The sequence below is a fragment of the Micrasema longulum genome, unplaced genomic scaffold (assembly GCF_059751315.1).
Source record: "Micrasema longulum isolate JH-2025_06_02 unplaced genomic scaffold, ASM5975131v1 h1tg001146l, whole genome shotgun sequence".
NCBI lineage: Eukaryota > Metazoa > Arthropoda > Insecta > Trichoptera > Brachycentridae > Micrasema > Micrasema longulum.
This window is the reverse complement of record NW_028278334.1, coordinates 111,019-129,627: the sequence shown is the minus strand read 5'-3', so window position 1 is coordinate 129,627 and position 18,609 is coordinate 111,019. Positions and strand designations below refer to the sequence as shown.

The 18,609-nt window shown below is 33.9% G+C and overlaps 1 protein-coding gene across 5 annotated transcripts in view; it reads left to right on the top strand.

Moving 5' to 3' along the window:
• LOC148276783 (uncharacterized) overlaps positions 1-18,609 on the top strand; it is a 166,793-nt gene that overhangs the window by 144,531 nt on the left and 3,653 nt on the right. For 3 of the 5 annotated variants that reach the window (XM_088233752.1, XM_088233754.1, XM_088233755.1), the window contains exons 2-3: positions 16,007-16,191; positions 18,341-18,545. In XM_088233752.1, coding sequence (XP_088089878.1) covers positions 16,073-16,191; positions 18,341-18,545 — 324 coding nt within the window. In that variant the 5' untranslated portion in view covers positions 16,007-16,072. Of the gene's footprint in view, positions 1-10,949; positions 11,083-11,209; positions 11,308-16,006; positions 16,192-18,340; positions 18,546-18,609 lie in introns of those variants that run through there. The other 2 variants (XM_088233751.1, XM_088233753.1) reach the window with 2 other exon arrangements.

Genomic DNA, 18,609 nt, shown 5'->3' with positions numbered 1-18,609 from the left:
GCATTTACCTACCGAAAGACGTTGTTCATTTACGCATTTACTCACCGAAAGACTGTTATTATTTAAAACTTTAATCACCAAAAGACGGTGTTAATTAACGCATTTAATCTCCCTACGACTGTGTTTATTTACGCATTTACCTACCGAAAGACGTTGTTTATTTTCGCATTTAAAAACCGAAAGACGGTTTTAATTGACGCATTTATTCACCAAAAGACGATGTTTATTGACTCTTTTAATAACCAAAACACGAGTTGCATTTACTTTTTTGCTCTCCATTACACGATGTTATGTTACAAATACGTTTTTTTAACACATTTAATCACCGAAAGGCGATGTTTTTTTCTCTCTTAATCACCAAAACAGGAGTTTCATATCCTTATTTAATCACCAAAACACGATGTTATTTTACAAATTTAATCGCCCTAAAACGACGTTTTTTTCGAGATTATTCAGCGAAATACGGTGTTTGTTTACGCATTTACTCACCGGAAGACGGTGTTTATTTACGACTATAATCACCTGAAGACGGTGATTATTTACCTATTTATTTAACAATAGACGGTGTTTATTTACGCATGTAATCACCTTAAGACGGTTATTATTTACGCATTTACTCACCGAAAGACGGTTTTTATTTACAACTTTAATCACCAAAAGGCGGTGTTTATTTACGCATTTAATCTCCCTACGACAGTGTTTATTTACGCATTTACCTACCGAAAGACGTTGTTTATTTACGCATTTAGTCACCGAAAGACGATGTTTTTTATCTCTTTTAATAACAAAATTACGAGTTGCATTTATTTATTTGGTCACCATAACACGATGTTATTTAACAAATTTAATCGCTCAAAGACGACGTTTTTAACGAGTTTATTCACCAAAATACGGTGTTTATTTACGCATTTAATCACCTTAAGACGGTTATTATTTACGCATTTACTCACCGAAAGACGGTTTTTATATACAATTTTAATCACCAGAAGGCGGTGTTTATTTACGCATTTAAATTCTCTACGACAGTGTTTATTTACGCATACCTACCGAAAGACGTTGTTTATTTACGCATTTAGTCACCGAAAGACGATGTTTTTTTCTCTCTTAATCACTAAAACAGGAGTTTCATTTCCTTATTTAATCACCATAACACGATGTTATTTTACAAATTTAATCGCTGAAAGACGACGTTTTTTTCGAGTTTATTCACCAAAATACGGTGTTTGTTTACGCATTTACTCACCGGAAGACGGTGTTTATTTACGACTTTAATTACCTGAAGACGGTGATTATTTACCTATTTATTTAACAATAGACGGTGTAAATTTACACATTTAATCACCTTAAGACGCCTATTATTTACGCATTTATTTACCAAAAGACGATGCTTACTGACTCTTTTAATAACCAAATTACGAGTTGCATTTACTTATTTGGTCACCATAACACGATGTTATTTTACATATTCAATCACCCAAAGACGACGTTTTTTTAACACATTAAATCACCGAAAGACGATGTTCTTTTCTCACTTAATCACCAAAACAGGAGTTTCATTTTCTTATTAATTCACCATAACAGGATGTTATTTTACAAATTTAATCGCCCTAAGACGACGTTTTTTTACGAGTTTATTCACTAAAAGACGGTTTTGTTTATGCGTTAATTAACCGAAAGATGGTGTTTATTTACGCATTAAATCTCCTTACGACAGTGTTTATTTACGCATTTACCTACCGAAAGACGTTGTTCATTTACGCATTTACTCACCGAAAGACTGTTATTATTTACAACTTTAATTAAATCACTCAAAGACGACATTTTTAACGAGTTGTTTCACCAAAATACGGTGTATGTTAACGCATTTACTCACCGAAAGACGGTGTTTATTTTCGACTTGAATCAACTGAAGACGGTGATTATTTACCTATTTATTCAACAACAGACGGTGTTTATTTACGCATTTACTCACCGAAAGACGGTTTTTATTTACAATTTTAATCACCAAAAGGCGGTGTTTATTTATGCATTAATTTACCGAAAGACGGTGTTTTATTTCGACTTTAATCACCAAAAGTCGGTGTCTTTTTACGTTTTTATTCTCCCTACGACAGTGTTTATTTAAGCATTTACCAACCGAAAGACGATGTTTATTTACGCATTTAATCACCTTAAGACGGTTATTATTTAAGCATTTATTAACCAAAGGACGATACTTACTGACTCTTTTAATAACCAAAATACGAATTGCATTTACTTATTTGGTCACCATAAAACGATGTTATTTTACATATTTTATCACCCAAAGACGACGTTTTTTTCTCTCTTAATCACCAAAACAGGAGTTTCATTTCCTTTTTTAATCACCATAACACGATTTTATTTAACATCTTTAAACACCTTATGATGACCTTTTTTAACCGCATTTAATCATCGAAAGATGATATGATTTTTCTGTCTAAATCACCGAAAGACGATGTTTTTTTCTCTCTTAATCACCAAAGCAGGAGTTTCATTTCCTTATTAAATCACCATAACACGATGTAATTTTACAAATTTAATCGCCCTAAGACACGGTTTTTTTACGAGTTTATCCACCAAAAGACGGTGTTTGTTTATGCATTAATTAACCGAAAGACGGTGTTTTATAACGACGTTAATCACCAAAAGTCGGTGTTTTTTTACGCATTTTATCTCCGTACGACAGTGTTTATTTACGCATTTACCTACCGAAAGACGTTGTTTATTTACGCATTTAGTCACCGAAAGACGGTTTTCATTTACGCATTTCTTCACCAAAAGACGATGTTTATTGACTCTTTCTATAACCAAAAAACGGTGTTTATTTACGAATTAAATCACCTGAAGACGGTGATTATTTACCTATTTATTTAACAATGGACTGTGTTTATTTACACATTTAATCACTTTAAGACGCTTATTATTTACGCATTTATTCACCAAAGGACGATGCTTACTGACCCTTTTAATAACCTAAACACGAGTTGCATTTACTTATTTGGTCACCATAACACGATGTTATTTTACATATTTCATCACCCAAAGACGACGTTTTTTACGAGTTTTGCACCAAAATACGGTCTTTGTTTACGCATTTACTCACCAAAAGACGGTATTTATTTTCGACTTGAATCAACTGAAGACGGTGATTATTTACCTATTTATTCAACAACAGACGGTGTTTATTTACGCATTTAATCACCTTAAGACGGTTATTATTTACGCATTTACTCACCGAAAGACGGTTTTTATTTACAATTTTAATCACCAAAAGGCGGTGTTTATTTACGCATTTAATCTCCCTACGACAGTGTTTATTTACGCATTTACCTACCGAAAGACGTTGTTTATTTACGCATTTAGTCACCGAAAGACGGTTTTTATTTACGCATTTCTTCACCAAAAGACGATGTTTATTGACTCTTTCTATAACCAAAAAACGGTGTTTATTTACTAATTGAATCACCTGAAGACGGTGATTATTTACCTATTTATTTAACAATGGACTGTGTTTATTTACGCATTTAATCACCTTAAGACGGTTATTATTTACGCATTTATTCACCAAAGGACGATGCTTACTGACCCTTTTTATAACCTAAACAAGAGTTGCATTTACTTATTTGGTCACTATAACACGATGTTATTTTACATATTCAATCACCCAAAGACGAAGTTTTTTTAACAAATTAAATCACCGAAAGACGATGTTTTTTTCTCTGTTAATCACCAAAACAGGAGTTTCATTTTCTTATTTAATCACCATAACACGATGTTATTTTACAAATTTAATCGCCCTAAGACGACGTTTTTTTAACACATTTTATCACCTTTGAGACGGTTATTATTTGAGCATTTATTCATCAAAGGACGATGCTTACTGACTCTTTTAATAACCAAAACACGAGTGTGCATTTACTTATTTGGTCACCATAACACGATGTTATTTTACATATTCAATCACCCAAAGACGAAGTTTTTTTAACAAATTAAATCACCGAAAGACGATGTTTTTTTCTCTGTTAATCACCAAAACAGGAGTTTCATTTACTTATTTAATCACCATAACACGATGTTATTTTACAAATTTAATCGCCCTAAGACGACGTTTTTTTAACACATTTTATCACCTTTGAGACGGTTATTATTTGAGCATTTATTCATCAAAGGACGATGCTTACTGACTCTTTTAATAACCAAAACACGAGTGTGCATTTACTTATTTGGTCACCATAACACGATGTTATTTAACATATTCAATCACCCAAAGACGACGTTTTTTTAACACATTAAATCACCGAAAGACGATGTTTTTTTCTCTCTTAATCACCAAAACACGAGTTTCATTTCCTTACTTAATCACCATAACACGATGTTATTTTATAACTTTTATCGCCCTAAGACGACGTTTTTTTACGAGTTTATTCACTAAAAGACGGTTTTGTTTATGCGTTAATTAACCGAAAGATGGTGTTTATTTACGCATTAAATCTCCTTACGACAGTGTTTATTTACGCATTTACCTACCGAAAGACGTTGTTCATTTACGCATTTACTCACCGAAAGACTGTTATTATTTACAACTTTAATTAAATCACTCAAAGACGACATTTTTAACGAGTTGTTTCACCAAAATACGGTGTATGTTAACGCATTTACTCACCGAAAGACGGTGTTTATTTTCGACTTGAATCAACTGAAGACGGTGATTATTTACCTATTTATTCAACAACAGACGGTGTTTATTTACGCATTTACTCACCGAAAGACGGTTTTTATTTACAATTTTAATCACCAAAAGGCGGTGTTTATTTATGCATTAATTTACCGAAAGACGGTGTTTTATTTCGACTTTAATCACCAAAAGTCGGTGTCTTTTTACGTTTTTATTCTCCCTACGACAGTGTTTATTTAAGCATTTACCAACCGAAAGACGATGTTTATTTACGCATTTAATCACCTTAAGACGGTTATTATTTAAGCATTTATTAACCAAAGGACGATACTTACTGACTCTTTTAATAACCAAAATACGAATTGCATTTACTTATTTGGTCACCATAAAACGATGTTATTTTACATATTTTATCACCCAAAGACGACGTTTTTTTCTCTCTTAATCACCAAAACAGGAGTTTCATTTCCTTTTTTAATCACCATAACACGATTTTATTTAACATCTTTAAACACCTTATGATGACCTTTTTTAACCGCATTTAATCATCGAAAGATGATATGATTTTTCTGTCTAAATCACCGAAAGACGATGTTTTTTTCTCTCTTAATCACCAAAGCAGGAGTTTCATTTCCTTATTAAATCACCATAACACGATGTAATTTTACAAATTTAATCGCCCTAAGACACGATTTTTTTACGAGTTTATCCACCAAAAGACGGTGTTTGTTTATGCATTAATTAACCGAAAGACGGTGTTTTATAACGACGTTAATCACCAAAAGTCGGTGTTTTTTTACGCATTTTATCTCCGTACGACAGTGTTTATTTACGCATTTACCTACCGAAAGACGTTGTTTATTTACGCATTTAGTCACCGAAAGACGGTTTTCATTTACGCATTTCTTCACCAAAAGACGATGTTTATTGACTCTTTCTATAACCAAAAAACGGTGTTTATTTACGAATTAAATCACCTGAAGACGGTGATTATTTACCTATTTATTTAACAATGGACTGTGTTTATTTACACATTTAATCACCTTAAGACGCTTATTATTTACGCATTTATTCACCAAAGGACGATGCTTACTGACCCTTTTAATAACCTAAACACGAGTTGCATTTACTTATTTGGTCACCATAACACGATGTTATTTTACATATTTCATCACCCAAAGACGACGTTTTTTACGAGTTTTGCACCAAAATACGGTCTTTGTTTACGCATTTACTCACCAAAAGACGGTATTTATTTTCGACTTGAATCAACTGAAGACGGTGATTATTTACCTATTTATTCAACAACAGACGGTGTTTATTTACGCATTTAATCACCTTAAGACGGTTATTATTTACGCATTTACTCACCGAAAGACGGTTTTTATTTACAATTTTAATCACCAAAAGGCGGTGTTTATTTACGCATTTAATCTCCCTACGACAGTGTTTATTTACGCATTTACCTACCGAAAGACGTTGTTTATTTACGCATTTAGTCACCGAAAGACGGTTATTATTTACGCATTTATTCACCAAAGGACGATGCTTACTGACTCTTTTAATAACCAAAACACGAGTTGCATTTACTTAATTGGTCACCATAACACGATGTTATTTTACATATTCAATAACCTAAAGACGACGTTTTTTTAACACATTAAATCACCGAAAGACGATGTTTTTTTCTCTCTTAATCACCAAAACAGGAGTTTCATTTCCTTATTTAATCACCATAAGACGATGTTATTTTACAAATTTAATCGCCCTAAGACGACGTTTTTTCACGAGTTTATTCACCAAAAGACGGTGTTCGTTTATGCATTCATTTACCGAAAGACGGTGTTTATTTACGACTTTAATCACACAAATGTCGGTGTTTATTTACGCATTTAATCTCCCTACGACAATGTTTATTTACGCATTTACCTACCGAAATGCGTTGTTTATTTACGCATTTACTCACCGAAAGACGGTTTTTATTTACAACGTTTATCACCAAAAGGCGGTGTTCATTTACGCATTTAATCTCCCTACGACAGTGTATCCAATATGTCAATATCCAGAGCGATGTTCATAGCGGTAGCTCTTCCAACAAGATATATGCAACAAATATGAAACGAAAAAGTCTTCCGAATATGAAACAATCTATCCTGACGCAAAAAGGAACATACAAACCAATGCTCATCATAATCCTGATTATCGACAATACCGCGCAACAATCGATAAAAATGTGTAGTCAAATACACATTTTAGTAGAAAGTCTCTAAACTGTTGTAGCCGAGCATACCCTGGAGAAACTCGGTTGGGTAGAGCCAAGGATAATACCCGCACTCTCTCATGTAGAGATATCTCAGAAACTTCTTTTGAATTTTCTCTATCATAAGAGAGTACTTCAGTTCACGTGGCCCCCAAATCATCGAGCCACTCTCGAGTCTACTTCGCACCAAGGAAATGTAAAGAGTTCTTAGTACGCGGGTATTTTCAAAAACCCTGGCAGTACGCAGAACGAATCCCGATATCTTCAATACACGACCTCGACACTGATTGTTATTTTAATTGTGTACTTTTAAAATATGAAAAATTTGTTTCAAAATGTAGCTTATTCATTCAATAAATTTGTATGGTATTCACAAAATAAATGTTTCCATTTATTTCATTTTATTTTACAGACGCCGTTCATATTGCAGAGTTGCACATAAAATACTTTTTTACATGTGTTGCAGTTATGCCTTCTACGCACCTATAGGCCTTAAAATATAGCTTGATTAGAATGACAGCTGTCAAACTAATTTCACTAGTAATGGAAAATTACTGATCACTGATCAGATCGATTTTATCAGTTATTTCATGCAATCATAAAACTCTGTTTCCGAAAATTGATACAAAAAACGCCAAAACAAGCTATTTTAGTGTGTTTAACACAATTATTTACCAATGTTTGATTATGTCCAAATGCTTGCAGACTGGCTGGATTTCCTCCCTAGGGAGTTGTTCATATTTAAATTTATTTCAACAGAGAGGGAAAACATTTTTGAGAAGGGAATATGGAAGTCTAGGCATCTACAGGGCTTATGACCTGTCATTGGCTGGTTTAAGTGGCCACTTTACACGATAAAGGTTTCAGCTCTTTTACTTCACAAAAGTCAACAGATGGAAGAGTTGAGGAAATGTGGATGTTCAAACATGGGCAGAATGGTGAATGTTACACAGTGTGTAAAGTGGCCACTTAAACCAGCCAATGACAGGTCATAAGCCCTGTAAATGCCAGACTTCCATATTCCCTTCTCAAAAATGTTTTCCGTCTCTGTTGAAATAAATTTAAACAATTATTTACCAAAAAATGAGACATCTAAATTTTTTTCATGAATAACATCAAATGAATTATTTTTTTATTCGATCAATTTACATTGATCAATTTGTCCCATCTCTGACGTTTTTGCAAAATGATGTAACCTTGTAAGAACGTCGTTAATAATTAGGTTTATTTTAGTTTTCTTTTAGTTTTAAAGCTGATTTTATATATTAATGTTGATTTATGTTTCAAGCATTGTATTAAAAAAAAAAATAACACGAAAGATACAAATGATTTTTCGTGTGTCCATATAAATAACTCCTTTGACGTTACTACAAAGTTATGCCGTCACTTTTTCTGACAACTGTCATTCTAATCATGTTACATTTTAAGGACTATAGGTTCGAAAGTAAAGTTAGTGAAATAAATTGTATAAATAAATGCTTTTCAATAAAACTTGGCGCCATCTATTTACGCAATTGAAAGTTATTACTTATCAAAGAAATGCACCGTTGATTTGAAATAAAATATTATATAATTAAACTAGTGCCACCTGTGGGCCAAAATTCTAATGTTTACACTCTACAGAAATATTTGAAGGATTGCAATACTTTATGTTTAAACAATCAAAGATCTAAATTTAAAACGCAATTAATTTTAACAAAGAATTTAATCAACAAATGAATTTTAGAGATTTAAATAATAAGTATCTTTGTATTTTTGAAAGACCCCTTGGTTCTCTCACTTTGAAAGACCCCTTGGTACACAGCAATATTTTAAAATATATTTTTTGTTTGTTTTTATTATTAAATAATATGTAGTATTATTAAATAATATGTACTGGTTTCAAGTTAACTGATATAAAAGCAATCAATTTGATTTTTTAAATTTTTTAACAAGTACCTAATCATGTCGCAAGGTTAAAGCACCATAAATGCACATTACAGGGTCCCCAATTTGAAGAACACTTTGGAACACGATGTTTATTGAATTTTTAGTTTTGAGTCTTAATGAAAAATCAACGACCAAAATCGTGGGTATTCTGCGAAAAAAACTCAAAATTTTGCTGTTTTTACTTTATTTATTTATTTTAATTTTATTTATTTGGATAACCAACAGCTATAATTATCTCACATTTCTATAACAAAACAAATAACAAATAAGCCAATTACAGGTTTTCACAAGTAGCATCACAGTAAGTTAAAAAAGATTCTCGAACATATAATGAATAGTAATTAAATGTAAATTTAAAAGAAAAGAAAAAAATACTACGAGTTATTTCGAAAGCAAACGCCGCACGTTATTAAGATTATTTTCAAATAAATCTATGTTAAATGATTTATTAATTACATTAAAATTATTAAAAGTTCGCCATAAATATGAATTTTGCCTATAATTAGATGAAACAAGAGGCATGTGAAGAAGAGGGTTATTTCTTAAAACTTTGGAAGGAACATTGATAGAAAGTTTGCAAAGTAGTTCAGGACAGTCAATTGAACCAGAGGCAATTTTAAGTAAATAAATTATATCCGCTATTTCACGACGTTTTTGCAGAGGCAGCAGGTGATGTTTTTTACATATATGAAAATACTGGTCAGATTTAAACTCAAGTTTCAACCGGAAATACATGAACTTTACGAATTTTTTTTGAATATTTTCAATGCGTGATATCTGCACATTGTACATAGGATTCCATATTCTAAGTTGCTTCGCACTAATGTACAGTAAAGGATTTAAGTGTCTTAATGATGAGGTTATTCTGTAGAAAAAATACTCTCCAATCTGCAAAAACGCACTAAGTCCTATCTACTACAAGATATTTTCTGTAATAAGTCTATAAGCAAAGCATTGAAAATGTTGGGTTTTATTTTGAGAACACAAAAAATTTCAAGTCCATCCGATCATTAAAAATATTATTCTGTTCTCTTGTAAGAAGTTATTTACATTTTAATTCATCAATATGGTCACCCTGCTATAATGTTCATGTTTATAATATAGAAAACGTTCAACATAAATTTCTACGATATATAAACTACAAATTAAACATTCCAATACAAAATGTGAATTATGACTATTTATTAACACTGCTCAACCTAACAACACTTTCTGAAAGAAGAACTATCAATGATCTCATTGTACTGTATACAATTAAAAACTCTCTTTTTGGCGTACCAAAAATACTTGAATTGATTAATTTTAGAGTACCCGCTGTCAACACTAGGAGTACTTTATTGTTTCATTGCTTCAGTACTTCTTCCAACCAACAAAACAATTCATTGATACTGAGACTGCATAGGTTAGGTAACACTTATGGAACGGCTGCAGACATTCTGTCCAATTCTTTACCATCTTATCTTGTCTATAATAAATTAATAAAAATGGTATACCAATTATTGCCTATACACATTATATGTGAATGTGATGCTTTACATCATAAAAGAAGTCTCATCATTGGGAGACCACTGGTTAAACCCGAGGATGTTAAAGAGCTCGCCCCCTACCTAATAGCCCAATACTTTACGGATCTGGGCTTGGAGGGGAAAATTTAGCAAAATGTAAACTCTCGCCTTCCACACAGTAGCCAGGCTCTTTATAGACCTGGGCTTGGGGGGTGAGATTTAGCAAAATGTTAACTCTCGCCTTCCACACAGCAGCCAGGCTCTTTATAGATCTGGGCTTGGGGGGGGAGATTTAGCAAAATGTAAACTCTCGCCTTCCACACAGCAGCCAGGCTCTTTACAGACCTGGGCTTAGAGGACGACAACTATTCAGGGGAACCCGTCACGATTTTCACACTTCGCAGTGAAGTCAGAAGCTTAAATAGCACTGACCCCACCTCTAAGAATCAGAATAAAAATCATATAAATTATTATTTAGTATAGATATGGTATTTTTCGTTATTTGTTTTGATACTAAATAATCGCATTCGTAACAGACGTCATCATATCTAATCACAAAATTCAATTGATAAACAAAATAAAAAGATTATAAAAATATCAACTGTAATTGTTACTAGTAAAAATACGACGAATACGTCTAATACTTTCTTTCAAGTTATTTTTCCTGTTGCATCATTTGGAAAAAATGTTCGGTAAGTATTTTAAAACGTTTAGTTTCACATAAAATTCCGTGATCTTTTCTCATTTTTTACCTATCCTTTACCTACCTATTTTTTATCTAATCACCTTCAAGTAGACGGTCATTTATCGAGTTTCCTGAGGTGATCAAGTTTAGATTTTTAAACTTATACCTGTTAAGTTTCCGAAACAAACAAATATCTTGCGCTAAGTTTAATTTTAAATATGTGGAGGAGAAGGTAACCAAAAATGGCATCTTTTAAAAACAACTGGAAGTGCTATTAATTACCAAACGTTGTTTTTGTTAAGTGCTAACCTTTTGCCTTTTGTTATATTCAAAACTAGCTCAAACCCTTGTTAGATAATTGCCATCTCCCACACCTTAATAACTTATATGGTATCGTAACTATTTTATTTTTGATCTTTGGCTTGACATTTTATTTTAGCCAAGGGTTATCTATTAGTCGTAGTCTCTACTCATTTGACGATTTATATCTAAAGTCTATACGCGTCTAATAATTTACCTATCTTAATGCTCTCACCTGCAAGGGGCGGATGTCCCAGGGGACAATATTGTCTTTTAAGGATTGACTATTTAGATGCACCTTGCGATGCCCAAACTGAACATTTCATAAATTAACCTATTATAATCCCTTCCATTTACTGAAAATGTACACTTTATAACCCAATACATTGGTTCCAGGAGGACACATTGAAATTAGATTCCTAACTTAGTACGTCGTGACTACGACAATTTATTATTAAATGTAAACTTGAATATTATTAAATTATAAGTACAGTAAACCCAACGAGTGTAGTTGGACACATCTTGTTATCTTCAACAGTGAACCAAATAAAACAATACCATCTTCGAAGCTGCCTTTTATTGACTACTAGAGGGCGATTCAATTACTCATTACAAAGTGCCCCTCAACACCTTACACGGCACATAACATTTTCAACAGAATAAAATCTGAATGGAGATCAAATGTTTACTTGGTATTAACAAAATACCGCCTATACAAAACCGGCATAGAACCTATTCTTCACTGCGTATGTGAATCGTGGCACACTAGGACCCAAAACAGCAAACTATTTTATTTAAAGAATGATATAATCAGCATTCAAAGAATTCTGGATGTGCGGTGGTTTGGCTTTGTATGCAGAAATAAGACCCTATTTTGGTGCCATCCAAATATTTATTTGTTACGCCCAATGGGCATTTTTATGGACAACTTTATACACAGAAAATTATTATCAAGGAAAGTAGAAATACACAATGGTATATAGTAGACTTGGTGGGAGTGGAAGCGAAAGAGAGGTGTTTATAATTGAATTTGATTCAGTGATCGTTTGAAAGAAGACAACTTGCTATCATAAAAATCAAGACTGGTATGTTTGTTGGCAGACCTAAGAATTCTGGGTATAGAGGAATGAAAGCTATAGTTAGTTCTATGGTTATCGGTATGAAAGAATAAGTTTTGTCTGAGATTTCTAATTGGGATATTTAATTTTATCGAGCTCAGTAGCTCAGGCGCATCAAAGAGCGAGTTGAAAGCGTTCTCTAACTCATAGAGCGATGGACACTATATGAGTTAGAGAAGAAAGAGGAATTGTGGATGGGTATTAAGAGAGTGCCTTGAGAATCAGAACAAAGAGGTAAACCATGAACTGATAAGCGTTGAAATTTTTCACGCAGGTATATTTACTCAGTGAAAACCAAATGCCGCCTATATAACGCCTGCATAATACTTATTCTCCTCTACGGATGCGAACCGTGGCACCTCACTAGGGCCCACAGTAGCAAAATTCTGAGTTTTGAGAATAGGTGTCTCAGAAGAATCTCGGGTGTGCGGTGGTTTGACTTTGTATGGAATGAACTAATAAGAGAACGGACGCAGCAAACTCCGGTGACAACTGTCATCAAGCGGAGGCGATACGGTTGGCTTGGCCATGTGCTGCGGATGCCCCCCGAGAGCCTTAACCACGCTTGCCTGCTTTACAAGGCATCAGGTTCTCGACGTCCTGGACGTCCACTGCCGACTGTTCGTCGGCAGTTCGTGTCAGAACTACGGGACGCGAACCTGACTTGGGAAGATGCACAGGAGCTGGCAGCCGACTAATGAATAATGAAATATTATTGTAAATGAGGAACTTCAGCCCTACGGGAAAAAGGATACAAAAATGTTTTCTTACGCGGGGTAAAAATTAGAGCATTAAATTGTATCGCAAAGTTTCTTGAAAATGTACAAAAAAAAAAAAAAAATATATTTTGATAAAAACGCACTACTTTAAATGACGTCACTGGTTCATGCGAATCAACCTATGATCTGAGAGCCATGGTAGATTTCCGGTCTGCTTGTCGCTTCTGGACCAATAGGAAGAACTGAATGAGAATAAGCGGAAATGAACCTCTGACGTTACACGCGGAGTTATTTCAGAAATACAAAACTTTGAAAAATCGTATCGCCGATAATACGATATATAAAAATTAAAAAAAAAAAAATTGACTTAGTTTAAGAGTCTATTAACAATTTTTTTTTTTTTTAAACCACTGAGCTTCCTCATTGACGAGTGACAGCATTTTTAAACTACCTATGTGACAGTAGTCGATTCAAAACCAGTTGACCTGTTTTGGTGCCTTGAGAACTTGACATTGGCAATTGGAAAAATAAATCATTACCCAGATAATACTGATTTTACGAGGGTTCATTGATATGCACCACATCTGACCTGCTTTGGTTTGACCAGTGGAACTAATGTTTATCCTTTCGAGTATATTTATTTATTTATATTTTTTGCTTACAAAAAATAATTAATAATAAAAATAATGTGACCTCACTGGGGTTTCCCGTGCCGAGGACACTGAACAATATATTTTTTTAAAATTACATTTGAGAATAAACAAAGAAGACTAACTTAAAAAAACTAAGATAATTAACAAATATTTAGACAGTTTAAAAAACAAGGTATTTATGTACATCTATATTATTTATATTTATTTATTTATATACGGCATTTCTGCCATTTACATATATGTGGTATAAAGAGTGCTTAAAAATAAAAATATTTTTAAAAAAATCGAGAATGAAATATTAATATACTCGTACTGTACACATTATTAATTACATGAAATACATATATATTTTAAAGAAATTATACAATAACAAAATACACTAATCAATCAAATTATAACTATTCCAACCCAATCTTCTGAACATGATTTGCTCTTTTTGATAAAAATATGTTGGTCACTTTATTTTTTAAGTTAGGCAGAGATAAACTAAATATATCAAAATGTGATGCATATTCATTCCCGGTATTCTGTAATCTAACAATAGGTGAGTTATATTGAGCTACCGTTCGACAATTTTGACAATAAAATATTGTAGATGTTCTGCTTAACCTGGGTGGTACATATTACAAAACACACAATGAAAATAACTAAAACCTAACATCAGCTATACACTTGTGTAGCAGTTGATTCAATATTCGTTTGGGCGAATGAGACAATCCATTTTATTTCTACCTAGCTCCACTATCCATTTTTTTATAGCCTTTCTAAACATTTTCTCGTTACTAATTGTTTTAATAGATAGTGGAAGTAGGTTATAGATTTTAATTTAATAATACTCAAAATCCCTTTGTCCGAAAGTGGTTTTAGTTTGTATTTGTTTAAGTTGTCTATGTGTTGAGGATCTAGTGATTATTTCATTTTTTTTTTTTCATATCATTTCATTTTTTTTTGCACCACAACAGGCCAGGAGGCCCAATTACAGTGGTAAATTACATTACAGAATAACCAGGCTTGAGAAAAATCACATTTTAATTTTTGTGTTCTCACCGGGAATCGAACCCGGAACCTTCTGTGCGCGAGTCAAGCGTCTTGACCACTACACCACGGAGGCCGCCGATTTTATTATTTGTATGTGATATATTGTGGAGGTTGTCTTTCATTAGAGTCTTTTTAAGTAGTAGTTTTTGAATCTATAAGTGAGTATTGTCTTAGCGTATAATTGTTTTGGTGTCATAAGTTGTGATTTGTGGAATATTTATTCAGTAGATGTCTGTATCGGGACTCTGAGTATTATTTTAATTATGGATATGGCACGTGTAAAGTATCAAGCGATAAATTAAAACCTGTAACGGTGGCTATTCACGAAGCTGGGTTTAAATCGGTTAAACACTCCGCAATTCACCTGATCTAGTGACCACCGGCCTTCCCGAAACTCAAGGAACAGTCTCGTGGAGAACAACAGTGAGGTCACGTGCTGTGCGGTTGCCAGGAGTCGGACAAATATTCCACCAGGCAGCTGTACAAATGTCCGAGCATTGCTTGAAGAAGTGTATTTAACTCCAAGGGAACTAAGTTGAAAAATAAGGTGCAAAAATTTTTCCTCTTCCACTTCAAAATAGGACGGGTGAAGCATATCTATCAACCTTCAAACCATTTAAAATTACACAACATTATTTTTTGGTACGTGTATTTTTTTGTTCATACACAAATCTGGATTTCTCCCAAGGGGGAGTAGGTATATATTTTTTTATTAATATCCCTACAGAGATGAGGTAGAATTTTTTTCAAATTCAGGATTATGGATATTCGAGCGTTTACAGGGCTTATGACCTGTCATTGGCTGAAAAATACTTAACTTCAATATCAATACATAGATGGCGCTCCAACACGCTTGTGAATGGTTTCTCATTTAATAACATATATACAAAAATCAAAAAAATGTTACCTGTGTCGATATTCGCTAATAAGAGGAATGGGGAATGTTGTAAATACGTAAAGTGGCCACTTAACCCAGCCAATGACAGGTCATAAGCCCTGTAAACGCTCGAATATCCATAATCCTGAATTTGGAAAAAAATTCTACCTCATCTCTGTAGGGATATTAATAAAAAAAAAAACATTTAAAATTAATTTATTTCCAGGCTTAACGATGTTGTTCGCCTCTTCGATCCTGTGCTTCACAATACCACTACCAGTTTATTGTTCTGATGATGGAAATCAGCTACTTCCGCATCCTCAAAATGACAATAAATATGTTATTCAATACAAGGGGAATGATTTTTTGTTCGATTGTGGTATCGCCGAGGTTTTCAACATTGAATCAAAGGTAAACAAAACTTATATAACACCGTTTGTTGTGAAAAATCACCTCAAGGGTGCTGTTTAGATTTGGTGTTCTACTGTTGGTAGATTTTGATGCATTTTTTTTTTAAATTCTTCCAAGAGTCTTCTTCACAAGAGAAACTGCTCTAAGGAGGACTGTAAAGTGTTTGTTGTACATTTTTTTTTACATATTAAACATGCTACTCATTTTTTTTTAATTTCTTCAACGCTAAGTTGCTCCAGCTTTTGATTACTTTTTGAAAATAAAAAAATTAACTGATTTTATGAGGAAGCATCATTAACAATTAGGCAGAAAAAATATCCTGGCACTTTTCATCAATTTTTGTGTTGATGGAAGGAGTATTGACAATGATATTATTTAAAGCTAACTAGGAGGCTATCTTCTTCTTCTTCAGCTTTCTGTCCTCCACTGCTGGATATAGGCCTCTTCTATTTTTCTCGGTTGGTTGCTACTTGCAGCCAATTTTTACCCCTACAGCAGCTATGTCGTCGGACCATCTTTTTTGAGGTTTTCCAACGCCTCGCTTATTCTCCCAAGATCTCTATTTTAAAATTTTAGGGGTTCATCTTATGGGGTCTTATCTCACAACATGTCCTGCTAATTGCCACTTCAGTCCTGCTACGTGATCCACAATATCCGTTATTCTGGTGTTGTTCCTAACTTCTTTATTTCTAATTTTATAATGTATGTGAATTTGGCTCTCTTTTTATCTTGCTCCTGCCAGCTTACGTAAGGCAAGTTCGAAACATAAGCCGTGTTCATCGGGACGCTGCAGTACCAGAGCCCTCCTGCTTTAAATTACGCCTCTGGTTATTCCGATAGAAAGAGCAGTAAGGCAGCTGAACATGATTACTATGGAGATCACTACCTTTCTTCTTTTTCTACATTCGCGCCTAAATGAACCGTGTGGGCATCACCAGACGCCTCCAGGAGACCCTACCATTAGCTAGCACTCTTTCCTCCTCCCATGACAATTCCGTGTTCTTTAGTTCTGCCGAATAAAGCCAAAAGATCGTTATTGACGGTTTTTCGGGACGACGAGAGCCCGCAGGTGTGAAGAAAAGGCGACTTGGGTCAAAGTCTCCCGAGGCATTGGCAGCACGTGTCTGAACCAGGTCCACTACCACACCCTTAAAACGCTCGTTATAGGAGGCTGCTCTGTTCGTTCTAGGACATCAATATTAGTTATGAAATCAAACCACCTAATGCCTAATATTCTCCCCTACCACTTACTCTCTAGAAAGTCAGAGGTTTGGTGTTTTGAGGCTGCCAGCTCCGTGCATCTTCCCAAGTCAGGTTTGCGTCTCGTAGTTCTGACATGAACTGCCGACGAACAGTCAGCAGCGGACATCCAAGACGTCGAGAACCTGATTCCTTGTAAAGTAGGCAAGCGGGCAAGCTCTTAAAAGACATCCGCAGTCCTATATGGCCCAGCTAACGGTGTCGCCTCCGCTTGATGACAGCTGTCGACGGAATTAATTGCGTCCGTTCTATTTTTTTTTAATTTTGTTTATTAAGAAAAACAACAGCAATACAAAGAAATATACACAACATTATAAAAAAAAACATAAAATAAAGCCAAATCAGTTTTCCACATAAATACAATTATAAAAATCCAGTTCAGTTAAATATAATTTATAGAAGTGCATGTGTGCGAGTTTTTTTTTGTGTGTGAGGATGCGTGTGTAAAAAAGTGGAGTGTGGTTTTGGTAGGTATGTGAATATGTGTGTGATTGTATATGGGTGTGAGGGTAGGTTTAAGGACAGGGTAAGTGTGTATTTGATATGAGTGAATAGAAACAATTTAAAATTATAATGTAAAAATATAAATATATATATTTTTTATAACGAAACATAATTTTTTTCAAATAATAGTTTTTTAATTTTGGTTTTAAAAGTGAGTTTACTGCAATTAAATATGTCTATGTTATTGAAAAATAAATTATAATTACGCGTCAAACGAATCAGAGGAGAGTTCTGAGCATAGTTGGTGCGAACTGTGGGTACATGAAAAAAATATAGATTCGTGTGACGTTCGTTATTTCCTCATTCCTTATGAAATTATACCACCGCACACCCAAGATTATTTTGAGACATCTATTCTCACAAATCAGTTCATTTTAATTTCCAGAAATGCGAGCCCACCAGGGAGTGTACCATTTGATGACGTAAAGATGATTTCGGGTGACCTGAAGAAGCCCTCGTGCGCGCAGAGCCAATCAGAAACGATGTATTTTCCCCACGAAAGATATTGCACCATGTTTTACACTTGCGCCTTTGGAATAACATCTCTCGAGAAGTGTCCAGCTGGAACGGAGTATTATCAAGATAAATGGGTGAGTGATATAAAGATGACATGAATATGCCATCAGGTGTCATGAAGATACCATCAGATGACAT